At 37.2% G+C, this 14,428-nt stretch overlaps 1 protein-coding gene across 6 annotated transcripts; it reads left to right on the top strand.

The window, feature by feature from the left end:
• Nucleotides 1-4,613: 4,613 nt before the first annotated feature.
• Nucleotides 4,614-11,660, top strand: LOC114260203 (transcription factor TGA3). 6 transcript variants are annotated; one of them, XM_028200259.2, is made up of 9 exons: nucleotides 4,614-4,926; nucleotides 6,187-6,359; nucleotides 6,457-6,528; nucleotides 6,648-6,707; nucleotides 6,808-6,885; nucleotides 6,974-7,037; nucleotides 7,995-8,266; nucleotides 8,909-9,136; nucleotides 11,209-11,660. In XM_028200259.2, the coding sequence occupies exons 2-9, from the start codon at nucleotides 6,198-6,200 to the stop codon at nucleotides 11,359-11,361; spliced, it is 1,089 nt and encodes a 362-aa protein (XP_028056060.1). In that variant the 5' UTR covers nucleotides 4,614-4,926; nucleotides 6,187-6,197; the 3' UTR covers nucleotides 11,362-11,660. The 6 variants fall into 6 exon arrangements, with proteins under 6 accessions (XP_028056060.1, XP_028056063.1, XP_028056059.1 ...); XM_028200262.2 differs by having other exon boundaries at nucleotides 4,784-4,926; nucleotides 6,232-6,359; XM_028200258.2 differs by lacking the exon at nucleotides 4,614-4,926 and adding an exon at nucleotides 5,051-5,305.
• The last annotated feature ends 2,768 nt before the right edge of the window (nucleotides 11,661-14,428 follow it).

Below are 14,428 nucleotides of genomic sequence, written 5' to 3'. Positions count from 1 at the left end.
TTCCTAACTTTACTCTGCACTCAGTTTTCATTACAATTTCAATCCCACTCTGCCTGGAGGAATTCCTAAATTCAGTTTTGTATCACAAGTCTATCACAAGTTTTTATCACCAGTTTTCATCCATTTCAGATACACAAGCAAAAACAGTGAAATGCAAAACACAACTGAAATTTTATTTATCTGCAACTTTGTACAAAAGTTCATTACAACAATTCAAAAAAAAAAAAAAAAACAACAACAACAACAACAAAAACAATGTCTGTGCACAGTCTTCTTCTTCTTCTCCAGTTACTCCTCCTCACTGGAGATGAGGTCATCTTCTTCAATACCCTCATCCAGGGGGGTCTGGGCCACATCGTCCTCACCAATTTTTACACTACTGAGGTCTAAGTCTGGGAACAGTTCTTCAGCTCTACGCTTGAACATCTTCCAGCCACTGTCCCAGAACTCAGCCATTTTGTGTTTATAGAAATCTGACTGCTGGAAGTTCTCAATAACTTCTGCTTCAGTTCTGCCTCCAGCGGTCGTCCTCGATGGGCCCGCCCTCCCAGATTCTTGCCTAGCCAAGCTGCTGGCGACCGTGGCATCAACTGCCATCTGAAATTCAGCAGACCCTTTGAATTGCTCCACCGCGGCAACGCACAGATCGAGGTAGGCCGCCCTCTCAGAGGCTGCATTCGCCCTCTTTTCGTCCAACTCTTTCTGCAGGGTCGCCCTTTCAGATGCAGCCTTAGCCCTCTCCTCCTCTAACTCCTTTTTCAGGCTCTCCTTTTCCGCTGTCGCCTTGTCTCTCTCTGTTTCCAACTCCTTCTGAAGGCTCCTCCTCTCCTCCACTACCTTAGCCCGCTCGCCCTCCAGCTCCTTCTGCAGATCGCCAACCTTCACATCTGCCTCATCTTTCTGTCTGACCAGCTCTTCATTACTGTTCATTGCCTTTTCATGGTGTTCGACCGCGACTGCGCAAGCTTTTTAGGCCTCATCCAGCTTCTTCTACTCGCTAGCCAGTTGGAACTTGAGCAACACAACCTGGCGGCGTGTGTTCTCCAGCTCCACCTTAACCGCTTGCAGATCAACGTGGGCACTCTCCTAACTTGCACTCTTCTTCTTCAACTTTGCAAGCTGAGCCTTGGCCTCATCTGCCTTGAGTTTGGTAGCCCTCGCCTTCCTCAGTAGAGCCCCTGCTAGAATGGTTACCTCCATTTGAGCAGAGTATAACCCCCTTAGCAGTTCAGCCTCGTTGAATCTGGATGCCGAGCGCAAGGCTGCCTCTTCTACAATCCCTACCAAGCGGTCTGCCCCTGCCCTGACTGGGCCTTCTTCTCCCTCCAACCGCCCCGCCACTGCACAAGCATGGTAGATCGCTGTGGTCAGACTAACTCCCCCTCCTTGAGGTACAGGACCCCCCTAGGCTGTTCTTCCCTCCTTGGCCCAGGGCTAGTTGCCCCATCTTCCACTTGCCCTTCAGAGGCGGCCCTTGCGATCCCTGCGGCGATCGCCGCCACTACTGGCACCACCTCCATGCCCTCTGAGGCGATGTCCACCACTTCTGAAACAATCACTCTTCCTGGGGTCCCCCCCACTTCCCCCCCTCTGCCTCATTGGCCACACTGGTCTCTTTTACCCTCGTCTCCCTCCTCCTCTTCTGGCCAGGCTCTTCTTCACTCCGCCTCACCCTCTTCTTTTTCTTCACCACGCCCAACGCCTCCATCTCCTTCAAAGACCTCTCCTTCAAAGGGTCTATTGAAGGCGGTCGCGGCACAAATTCGCCTAAGTCCTTCTCTCCCAAGGGTTTGGGGCGAGATCGAATTCTCTCCCTTGCAACCAGTTTTGGTGGTCGGTCGACCTGGGACTCTTTGAATTTTTGTACAAAATTACGGATAATGTTGCCACGTGTACAATGTTGCCACGTATACGACCACGATCCACTATCTCCTTCCCTTACCTTGTCTTTTCCACTTCAAATCACCACGTGACATGCCGCCTCTTGAGCCCCACGCCCCTCCACCTCATCCTTCGCAGTCGGCCTTCCCCAATGGTCGGCCCTCCCGCCCGGCCAACATTCACGGTCGGCTCTCCCGCCCGGCCAATTCGCAGTCAGCCCTCTTCGCGACCGCCCTCTTCACGATCGGCCCTCCCGCTCAGCCAACCTTCATGGTCGCCCCTCCTCGTGGTCGACCTTCCCACTCGGCCAACCTTCGCGGTCGGTCCTCTCCGTGATCGGCCCTTCCACTCGGTCCCCCTGCACAGTCGGACCACCTCCCGGTCGGTTCACCCCCTCGATCACCCCTGCCAATCGATCTCCATCCTGCCAATCCCTAACACACTCATCTACTTCATTAATATTCCCTTCGTTGGACTAAAACTACATTCGGGAATGGGGGACTACTGATGTGTATAAGCTCATAAAGGCCACGAATCACCTATGGACAATCCAAGCCCATCACTTGGAGCCCAATGCATAACCCAGCTGGCGAGGTCTAGGACAGCTGGAGTCCAACATGGCATAAAGAGCCAATGACATTCAGACACACGGAAAGAGAAGGACGAGCCACATCAGCAGACAAAGATCTGCAACGTTATTGCCACTGCACATCACCATTAATGCAGCCCATCACAGCATTTATTACGACAACACCTCTCCGTCGGAACAGGACCTCCTTACCCTGAACAAGGTAAGCTACAACATAGGCTTTCGGCGAGGAGGGCAGGTCGGAAAGGATAGCGAAATGATTACTAAAGGATATAAGCAAACGTTGAAGACAAGAAGAAGGTTAAGCTTTCTATCTCTAATCTCTCCCTCTATACTCTACTTCTCTTTCTAACTTGCTCGTCGGAGGATTTACTGGGGGACTACCTCGTTCTCCGTCGAACTTGCTTGCAGGTTATCCGGTGGGCTTGATCATTTGGGCTTAGGCTTGAGGAGCTTGGACCAGTCCGATCTATTCACTAGGACAAACTGTATCATCATTAATAAATACATAAAAATACAAAAAATGTATTGAATTCTCTTCTTTTTTTTTTGTATTTTTGGTATTTAGTGAATTTTTTAAAAAAAAATTACAATTTTTTTTACTTTTTAGGTATATTTATGTTAGGTATGTCTAAAAATTAAAAAAAAAAATACTTAAAATATTTAAAAAATTTAGTAAAAACAAAAAAATACAAAAAACAAAAAAAATAGAATTTTCTAAAAAACTCTAATCAAGCAAAGTTTGCCCAAAAAACAAACAAATCAGAAAGAGAAGATAAAAAAGGACTAAGGACATTGGTGGTGGTGTAGTGGAAAGTAGGACTTTATGATGGGTTACCAGCAAGCATGAGCGTGTAATTAGATAAGCTTTTGTGTATCTGACTGACCAGTGGACATTTTTTTTTTTAATTTTTTTGATCTGAAAAAAAAAATTTTAAGGAAAAAAAACTTTTTTGAAGGACATGGTGGTGTATTCTATTAGAGAGGAGACCACTTTTCTTTGCAGTACAATTTATTGTTGCCATTTCTGGAATCCTCCCTCCTAATTCCATACACATCCTCCCAAACTAAGGACACATTTTTAAGCTTTGACTGTAATCCTGTCTGAATGATTTGCCCACCAAAAAACCGCCACTCACTTGTTCAAATCTTTTTCAATAGTTTTTTTTTTTTTTCTCTTTTTTGAAATCGAATTTCTCAAGTTATTCAGTATGTTTGGTTTTAATTTTTTAAATTTAATTTTTTAAAAATTAAGTTTTTTATTTTTTGTATTTTTAGTGAATATTTTTAAAATTTTAAGTAATTTTTTTAAAATTTTTTTTAGATACACCTTGTTTAGATGTATCTAAATAATAAAATATTTGTGTAAAAATATTTTTAAAAATTAATAAATATACAAAAATATGAAAAATATACTGAAATTTCGTATTTATCTTTTTTTTTTGGTATTTAGTGATTTTTTTTAAAAAAAATTACAAATGTTATACTTTTTAAGTGTATCTATATTAGGTGTGTCTAAAAATTAAAAAAATTACTTAAAATATACGAAAAATAAAAAAGTAAATTTTTTTGAAAAGTATTACCTGAAAACTAAAATCAAACAAGTTGATTGGTTTTGGAAGTTGTGTTTTAAACACATTTTAAATTTAAAATCATTTCCTCTGATTCATGACATTAAGAAAAATGATTTCAATCAATTTATCTTTCACTCATATGAGAAAAATCATGTTATTTTGTAGTTTATGTTGTAAAATTTTGTGTAGGAGTGAAAAAAGAGTCAAACAATTAATTGTTTAAATCTAGTTTGAAAACTTTAATGAATTTTAAAATTTGTTCAAGTTTTGATTAGTTACATTTTTTAGCCCATTTCAGGCAAGTTTTTGTCAAATTGAGCTTGAGTAATTTAATATTTTTTTTATAATTTTAGACTTATCAAAAAAATAGCCTTGGTCTCGGGAAGGCTTTCATGCATATCTCTCTAAAAATGATCCACCACACCAAAACTTGTCGAGGCTCAACCCGACCCGACCCAACCTAACCACTCAAACTAGGGCCTAGGCCATGTTTTTTAAGACTTGATTAATTTCGGTCGAGACCTAACCTTGTTCAAGTTATTTTAGTAAAAAATTGAAAAAATCATCACGCCCGGCCCATCTAAGGCCTGATTGCCCTTGCTCGATTTTTGACGGGAGCCTGATAGGCTCGAGGCCGAATTTACATCCCCTTATCTAGTAGTTGGGTTGGGTCAGAGGTGTATTCAATTTTTGCTCTTTAATTATCAGTTTTAAATTACAAACGCTGCACCAAACAGACCTGATATCAGTGGGACCTGGTGGGTGGTCTGTGACTATAGCGTGTGGTGTAACCCCACGTCTCCGGCAACGAATCACGGTGGCGGTAGCAGTGGTGGTGGTTCAGGTTAAAAGGGTGGGTAGCTAAAGGCCATGAGTGAGCTGGTAAGCACTTACAAAGTATAAACACATAAACAATAATACCTCTTATATTATTATTATTATTATTATGGGTCTACATGGCTAGATTTTTTTAACCGTTGATAAGCTTTCCTAAAACAGAGACTTTTTTTACTGTTCTTTGTAACAATTTAAATAGCAATCTCACTTTGTCCTGTTTTGTCGTGCTTTTGATTCTCCTTTGGTGGATCCAGTTTGTGGTTGGTTGTTTGATTATTCTGTAGCTTAAACTTTAATGGGTTTTCAAATGATGACTGCATTATTATGGGACTCATGAAAGATCTTTTCCAGTTTTTTTTTTTTGGGGGGCGGGGGGCGGGGGGGAGGGTTTCTAGCACAATCCAACTCTAACCCACATAAATAGGTTAGTCTCTCTTAATCAATTCATATACATCATTGTATTTGTTTTCAATTCTCTCAAATTTTCTTTCTTTGCTGTTTCCATTAGTTTGGAGGGATTGAATTAGTTTTTGGTTTCAATCTGAGGACTTGATGCTGCAAATGATATCATATACGCCAAGTGTTTGTGTTCTTGCTTCTGTTTCTGTAATATGGTGTTGGTGTTTGTTGCGTTCATAGTTTTGCTCGAGTTCATATGCTAGAATCGTATCAATTCGTTGCTTGTCCTTCTAAGAATTAGTATATGATTTGTTGTTCAAGCTCTTTGGTGATCGAGTTTGTGTCTCGTTTGGTGGATTGGGGTGTTGTTTTAATGATATAACTTGTTATATTTGAAAATACAATCATGCAGCTTTAATTCTCCGAATTTCTTAGCATATCATTTTTTTGCCTTTCTTGACGTCATTAGGGATGGATGCATCACTTATCTATTACAGAAAAAGTATTTAGAACCATAATTGTTTTCGAGAACCCAAAATAATTCATATACTGTCCCACAGTGGAGGCCTCATCGTGCATATGTATGTCATGTAATCATATATCAGCGAATAAGCATTCTCCCTCACATTCTTGTCAGAATAACTTTTTTTCTTCTCTTCTTTTTTCATTTTTAAATTTTAAAATGTTGACAAATAGACTGCCTAATACTATATATCAAATGACAGTAGTAAGAGATGTAATTAGAAAGCTGTGATTGGTGGGCTTTGCCTAGAGTTCTGTTATTTTGTCAAGTTCTGTTTCTCTGAGACATCTTCTTTCACTGTTGGTTGATGCAATTTTGCATAATTTCTATTACATCATTTGTATGATGCTTCAGCTGAATTTTTATGTTTGCTTTTTTATCAGTGAATTAAGGTATGAACTCTTCATCAACTCAATTTGCCACTTCAGGAATGATGGGTTTATATGAGCCAATCCACCACCAGGTTAGCATGTGGGAGAACACATTTAATGGTGATTTTAGCCCAAACAAAGGCGCGCCTGCAATTGTACAGGGGGATGCAAGTGTAGGCAACAAGGTGAAGATTCATGGATTTTTCTCCCTTAGTTTAATGAATTTTGATTGTTTATTCCTATGGCTATATTGTAACCGATTTTCTTGATTTGATTCTCTAGTCTGAATATACTTCTTATGAGTCAATAAGCTCTTTGGGAAACAATCAAGAACCAAAGAAAATGTCTGATAAGGTGATTACTATTAGAATGCATGGCACACTCCTTCACCTTTCTCTCTTAGAATTTCTCTCTCCTAGCCAGCACAGCCTTACTACCAAGAGCATTACATTTAGTCAGTGTCGCTTCTACAGGTGCAAAGACGCCTAGCACAAAATCGTGAAGCTGCCCGTAAATGCCGTTTGAAGAAAAAGGTACTAAGAAATACTTGGCTACAAGTTTATACTTCATGCTGATCAAAGATATATAGTTTTCAGGAGTTATTGGCAAAAGTGTTTCAAATCTCTTTAACAGGTCCATGTTCAACAATTGGAAACATGCCGTTTGAAGTTGACACAATTGGAGCAGGAACTTCAGAGGGCTAGACATCAGGTGAGAAGGAGACTGCTTATGGACTTCCTTATTGACCAAGCACATTCTAATTTAGCTATCTTACGGATCAGTGGATGTTTTGTTGCAGGGTTTGTACGTTGGCGGTGCACCAAATAATGGTCATGTAGGATTGTCTGTTCCTTTAAACTCAGGTTTTGTGATTTCTTATATTCTCAACCTCTAGATGTTTTGTTGTTCTGCATCCTATGTTCAGATTTTTAGCTTATGTTTGTGTAAAAAATCATATTGTGAGGATTTTTCCTCTTCTTGATCTTTGTCGTTGAGTTACATGATTTTCATTGAAGGATTGGTGATCTGATATTTCATATTGAAGTTCACATGATAGTTATAGTATCAGTAATGGCTTTTTGTTCAATGATCTATATTTGTGGAATGCTGCCCATTTGTTGCCTGATAACAAATAGTGATGGGGAATTTCTATTTGATTAATATGTTTGTGAGGAAGCTCTCTGAGAACATCTACCTCAGTTCCATTTGATTCAAAAAAAAAAAAGCAGAATTGTTTAATTTTATGTATCTGATATTCACCAACCAACCACCATCAGGTTACCACCAGGGAAGTCCTGTAGCCAGTTGGAAGTCCTTTTTGTTACCATCATTGACTGTTTTCATGTTACTTTAGTTATAAATGCATTCTCATTGTGCTTGTTTCCTTGTTTCTCTGGTGAGATGTTTGTGCCCAGCTCTTTTCCTGATATCACTGTCCAAATTGTGGATCACAGGTTGATGTGGACAGGAAAGGTGTCGGTTGAGGAAAGAATCGAGCACATTTGCAAATTTAGTTTTTTTTTTTTGTGTGTGTGTGTGTGGAAATTATATCAGTATTAGAATATTAGGTAGGAGTTAATTATTTGGAATGCTTTAATTATTACGTAAGATTTAATTATTTGAGTGTTTTATTTTGGAAGCTCTTAATTAAGGTTTTTGGATGCCTATAAATAGGCCATTGTGTTGTAGGGTTACTCAGCCTTGATTATGAATTGAGAATATTGAGATTGATCTTTTTAGGTTTATTTGTCTTTTATTTGAGTGTAGTTTGTTCTCTTCTCTCGCATTATTCTTAGTTTGCTAGCCGTCCTACACCATAGGTATTACTGTGTTTGAGATGGAATATGGACTCTGGATTGAAGAAGAACAAAGACAAAATTGTGTACTAAGAAAGGTGTTGCAAGATCATATAAGTGATATCGAGCTTCGTATGTTTGTGGAAACTGGCTTAAACCACTATTACAAGCTCTTCCAAATGAAAGAAGATGCTGCTAAGGCTGATGTCTTCTATTTGATGCATGGCACATGGAGAACACCTGTTGAGCGCTTATTCCTTTGGCTTGGAGGGTTCCGCCCATCGGAGCTTCTAAATGTAAGTTTAACTCAGTCAAATTTGGTCATTGCAGTTTTGTTATTTTTCTTGTCGCCTTCTATGTCACATTCATCATCTCTGATTGTATTGGCTTTTTAATTCTCATAGTTTATAAAGAAAACATCTGACAATTTTCTTGTAGATTATTAACTACAAATGACTTCATCTTCAGGCCTGTAGAAAAATTGCACAATTATGTGTAGACTGATGCTGCAGGCATGATTTGAAACATGTTGTACAATATGCTGATCTTTGAAGGAACTCTATATTCACCTCTTTCTACAGAAATATACTGTATCTACATTTCCAAATTGTGTCTCAACACTATTCATTCAAGTGAGCTCTTCATTAGAATCCTTGCACATGAATTTTCATATTGTCATGTTTATGACCTCGACCCTTCAATGCACAAAGAAAGTACACTAGATTTCCATGATTTTGACAGTACTATTCTGAAGATGATGTTGTGAGAGACCCGATTTCTACTGAGTCCAATACATCACATAATATGAATATCCATAGACAAAGAGTACTCATGCAAAATTTAGAATATCCTTGTTTCATTATCATAATTTTACTGAACTATGGTGTACATTCCCATTCATGAATTGTGAAATTATTGTTTTGAGTTTGGTTTAACAGATTCTATTGCCGGAACTTGAGCCCTTAACTGATCAACAAGTTCTGCTTGTTGGTAACCTACGGCAATCGTCTCAGCAAGCTGAAGATGCTCTCTCACTGGGAATGGATAGACTTCAGCAAACATTGGCCCAGAGCATCATAGCTGATCCCACCTGTGCAGGAATTTATGGTTCTCCAATGGCTTCTGCAATGGAGAATCTGGACGCGATGGAGGGTTTTGTCAACCAGGTAATATATCACTTCTCATCATCAAGTAATTTTCCATGCAACTGTTCAAATTCCTGCTCATTTTCCTTTGTCTTTATTTTGTTTTATATTTTGGGTGAACTGAGAGGAAATAACTGGAATGAACAACTATTGGGGTCAATATTGTTGTTGCATGATTTCATTTTTTTTATTCTATCTTGTTTTCCATAATAGTTCTTTTAGGAACACAAAAACCGATTACAAAACCAGATGCAAGCCTCTCTCATCAGTGCGGGACCCACAAAAAGGTGAAACTCACCTCATGAGAGGGTTGTGTCCAGTTTTGTGACCAGTTTCAGTGTTCCTAGACTTTTTCTTTCCACAATTGAGGGAAGGTTATTTTAGATAGCAATGGATATTATGACATTGAGAAGTTTCTTATGGGGGTGTTTGGCAAGAAAAAAAATAGCCTAGTTTAGGCTAAAATTCACAAAAAGACAAAATACGTTAAAATAGCTAATAAGACAAAATATCATATTAAACCCATAATCATTTCACTTTTTCTCTCACAAACATCACATCCAACTACAAAAAAATCCAATCATCTTCCCAAACACAAAAATTTTAGCCTACTAAAATAGTTAAAAACTAAAATAGCCTATTAAAATAGCAACTCCCCAAACGAAGCCTATATTTTGTTTCCTGAATGAGAAGTAAATGTGAACGCTTAAAATGGATTTCTCCCTGAAGCATTATAAGCCTTCTGAATCAAAAAAATTTCAATTCTTTTCACAAGAAAAACAGAGTGGTAAATTTTGTAGAGATGGAGGCAGTGTTTAACTAACTGTTTCTCTGAAGGTATCAATAGTTTATTTTAAGTGGGACAATTTGAGTGGTTTGGATTGGTGGAAATCCCACCTAACAGGGGTGCATCTAAATTTAATCTGTCAATACTGGTTCATTCATTTTCTTCAAAAGAACCATAAACATAGCAAACAAAAAAACAAAGAAAGCAATATATGGACTCAGAAGGGAATCCATATGGTTTGAAAACTACTGACAGTATGTCATGATATTAGCAACCCCTCCTGTGAGAGCCTGTCTGTCCTTAAAGTAAACTTTTCCTTGAACTAAGTTTCCTTCTGAGTCAGAATCCATACTATAATATAACCTGTGGAAAGATTAATTAAATTTCAGTAATCTGACCATCCTCTCTAGCCAAGTGGCATTTGCTTGGTGCAATGTCAAAAGCTTGGGCTGCTTATCGTGAGAATGCACGTTTGAGTCTGTGAGCAGCCACTTCGTGCATATTATTTCACATGATTACGTGTGTATCAAGTCTACCCATTTCATCACCTGTCATTAACGGGGGGCCCAAACTGGTAATTCCCTTTTTACAATTCTTTCCAGTGATGAAAGTTGGTTATCATCAATGCTAGGTGGTTGCTTAGACAAGTGTTTTTTTCTTCCTAATCTTGTGTATGTTAAATTTTGAATGTGGAAAGGGCATTTAACTGAACTATTGAGTATCTTGTGATTAATTTATGTAGACACGCCAGGCAAACGAATTGTTGAATACCAACTGTTGGATAGATGAAGAAGGAAAAGTTCTTGTAGATTCTTGTGCTTTAACTAGAAATATCCACTAGACCAGATTCGTTAGTTTAACAGATCTATTATGATTTGTAAATTATGCTGCTTAACTGACTTATGTCCACTTTTGCTTCTTATAAGAGAATTAAGAATTTACAGGTTTGTTGCTGTCTATTTTGAGTAACAGTAAAAGTAATTACCGGAAATAAGCTGTCTAATCTCTTCTTGTGCCTATCAGAACAAAGAATCACATAGATGATGCCAATTTTATCAACTCTGCTGAAAATCCTTTTAAGAAGCAGAGACCTCCAAGTTGAGAAATGTATGCAAAAACCAAACCAAACCAAACCAAGCCTTAAGTCCCATAATGGTAGCAAAAACTAAACTAAAAAAAAAAAAATCCTTCATGCTAACAAATTATATTTACGACATTGAGTATAGTGTTAACCATCTATATATGAGTATCACGTTTAACAATCCCTTGTTTGTTCGCTGTACTACTTGTTGCTTTTCTAAAACAGGCAGATCATCTTCGCCGACAAACTTTGCAGCAAATGTCTCGCATTTTAACAATTCGTCAATCAGCCCGAGGATTGCTTGCCATGGGGGAATACTTTCGACGACTTCGTGCTCTTAGCTCACTTTGGGCTTCTCATCCTCGTGAACCTGCCTAGTTTGCTATGTTAGGAACCTCAAACACGACATTTGAGTTGTCATCATTGGCAGTATTCATGCCGGACTTGCAGAGTAGACATATATTTTGATAGCTTTTGTCATGTATTTAGGGCTATGTAATCTGTTAATATTTGTTAAGCAGCTTTTCGAGTTTGTAAATATAAATCATAGAGCTCCTTGTATTAGGAGACTAGATTGAAACCTTGTATGCAAGTTGTATAGTTGAATTGCTTGCAGGGAACTTTATTTAAAATTCAGGTTTCAGATTTTTAAGTGGATTAATGATCTGTTTGAGAAATCTTATTGGTTGAGATTAAGAAATGTTATGAATTTGTTTTTATAAAATATTTTAAATACTTCTAAAAAACATATATAATAAGAGATGGAAGCTGAAAGAAAATTATAAAGAAAGGGAGATAGACAAGTCTACGAAAACTACTTAGAAACATAGAGAATTTCTAAGATTTTATCTAGACAAATTTCTAGAAAATATTAAAAAAAAAAAAACTTTTTAAAAAAAACTTTTAAAATGTCTTAGGTGAATGATTTTAGAAACATATCATTAGAAAATAGGCTTGAAAATTAATAAACTATATAACTCAAAATTTAGAATTATAGATTTACTCAGATATGAATATTCTTATTAAAGTTTAATATAACTTATCACTTTTATATCATAATTGATTTTGTTCAATTTTTTTTTTTCTTTCGGCTTAGAAAATAATAATCTTTTTATTTCCGGTGATTCATTTCTAGTAAACACAAATACAAATTTTAAAATTACTCCACATCCTGCCTTTTTTTGGTGATTCAACTTCATTATTATTATTATTTTACTTTTTTAGAGATTTGGTCTATAATTAGGTAAAACGTAAAATGTAAAATAAACAAAATGTTAATTGAAAAATAATAATATAGAAGAAAAAAAAAAAAAACCAAACTCAAAGGGCTGGTTTCAAAATGAAACTCTCAATAGATTAGGCTGATCTCTTTTGATATTTTAAAAAATACAATAAATCTTATAATTTTGACATAATTACATTGACTTCTATTTTAATAAGATTGAATAGACCAAAACAAATACAGATGTTGCGAAAATACAACAATAAACAATATAAACTATACATTTTCGTATAAAAGAAATGATAACATTATTTTTTTCATTCATAAAATTAACAAATTATTAATAAAAAAGAGATTAAATATTATATAAATTAAAAGTACAAAAAAAACTCAATATAATTATTTTAAAATTATAAAATATATTTTATTTTCTTTAAATTATAAGGAAGGTTAGTTTAATTTAGTCATAGGATTTTAATTTTAAGGGTACAACGATAATTATGTGGTGAAAGAAGGGTATAACAGTAAAATAATTATTCTCCCCAACTGTCAACGGAAAATAGGAGCCCAGCATCCACAAATTTCCAACTATTTACAAAAGCAATTTTTTTTCCCCAAAAAAAAAAAAAACTGAATCTAAAGAGGTTCACTCAGATGGGAGCTTCTATCTACACACACCAACTACCCTCTTTGCACATCCTTCTCACTACACACACCAAAAAAAATCATTCCTAATTCTTTTACTCACTGCACACACATTTGATTCCACATCTATCCTCACACTCACACACACACAGTTGGGGTAACTTTTTTCACCAATCTTTAATTTTTTTCATTTGCCAAATAGCTCCCAACGGCTAGCATACCCCATGTTCATTTGTAATGCAGAGTTTTTCATTTGTAACCGTCGTTCGGAACTGGTTTTCCGAAATACAACAATTTGTTCAGACGTAGAAATCCAAAAATAATCAATAATTTCATCAGTAGATTTCCAAAAATGTTTCTGTCACGACCCAAACCCGCGCCCTATGGGTTTAGCACCGTAACCGGCCAGTAATCCGTGATTACCAAAGGCCTGCTTAACAGTAAAAACAGTAATACAGAGCAAGGGACTGGCGGAAGTCAAAACAGTAAATAAAAGGTGTCTAATGAGCTGTGACATTCTGAATGCAAAACGACTTTCTTGAACATATTCACATTCAAAACCAAAACAGTATATACATACATCATATACAAACATTCAGATTATGGACCAAATCCCTAACATAACAGTACAGTGCAAGTCTCAACATTTATTACAAAACAGAGGCAAAAGGGGAAATCTAAAACACCCCAAACCAGCCTTGGCTTGACGCACTCGGAATCTCGAAGTGAGGCACAATGATTGGCTTTGACAAAACGGGAGCTTAGCCTGACGCTCGTAGCATCGGTCCGGTGCCTGGACACCTATATATATATATAAACAGTGAGCTAAAGCCCAGTAAATAACAGTTATGTAAAGAGGTTAAGAATGAATGTCCTTTCAGTAATTAACCAGTCATATCAGTCGTTTAGAAACCATAGCAGTCATATGTGGTACATCCCATAGCAAAACAGTACAGTAGGTCTTAACAGACCGAACAGTCAGTTGATGGCCATCATAGCAATAACAGTAATGGTTCCAAACTTGGGAACCGACAGAGATCTCTGTGACAATAGTAGTAATAGTACAGTAACAGTAAGTTGTTAAGGATGCCACGAATACAGTTTACAAATAAGACAAACATTCGTTCATTAAACAATAATGTTTCAGTAAACAGAACAGTTGATCATTCAGAAAATATTCATAATTGAACATATCTTTACAACATTGTTACTCACAGAGCACTGGGCTATAAACAGCTAATGAGCGTCCTTGGATGCCAACCCTACACAGTTACAGAACGAACACACACTAAGTTACACACTTGGAAATCAACAACTTAGTCCCTATCTTGACTCGGTGTGGTTCTATATCAATATCTACATTAAGATGCCTTAAACATGGCCTATGAATGCCTAGGATGAAAAGAGGATACAAGAATGCACTTTAAAACAATTTTCAAAATTGCTGAAACAGGGGTTGTCATGACCCAAACCCGCCCCTATGGGTTTAGCATCGTAACCGGCCAATAATCCGAGATTACCGAAGGCCTGCTTAACAGTAATACAATAATACAGAGTACAGGGGCTGGCAGAAGCCAA

Source organism: Camellia sinensis, chromosome 3 (assembly GCF_055761805.1).
Source record: "Camellia sinensis isolate YWXY chromosome 3, ASM5576180v1, whole genome shotgun sequence".
Lineage (NCBI taxonomy): Eukaryota > Viridiplantae > Streptophyta > Magnoliopsida > Ericales > Theaceae > Camellia > Camellia sinensis.
The sequence above is the reverse complement of the archived record's forward strand: the minus strand, read 5'-3'. Positions and strand labels throughout refer to the sequence as shown.

What these genes read in the sequence shown, in the direction of transcription:
- LOC114260203 (XM_028200259.2), top strand. Translation starts at nt 6,198, where the DNA reads ATGAACTCTTCATCAACTCAATTTGCCACTTCAGGAATGATGGGTTTA. An exon ending in TTCAGAGGGCTAGACATCAG is followed by an intron (nt 6,886 to 6,973) that starts GTGAGAAGGAGA and finishes GTTTTGTTGCAG; the next exon opens with GGTTTGTACGTTGGCGGTGC. An exon ending in GTCTGTTCCTTTAAACTCAG is followed by an intron (nt 7,038 to 7,994) that starts GTTTTGTGATTT and finishes CCTACACCATAG; the next exon opens with GTATTACTGTGTTTGAGATG.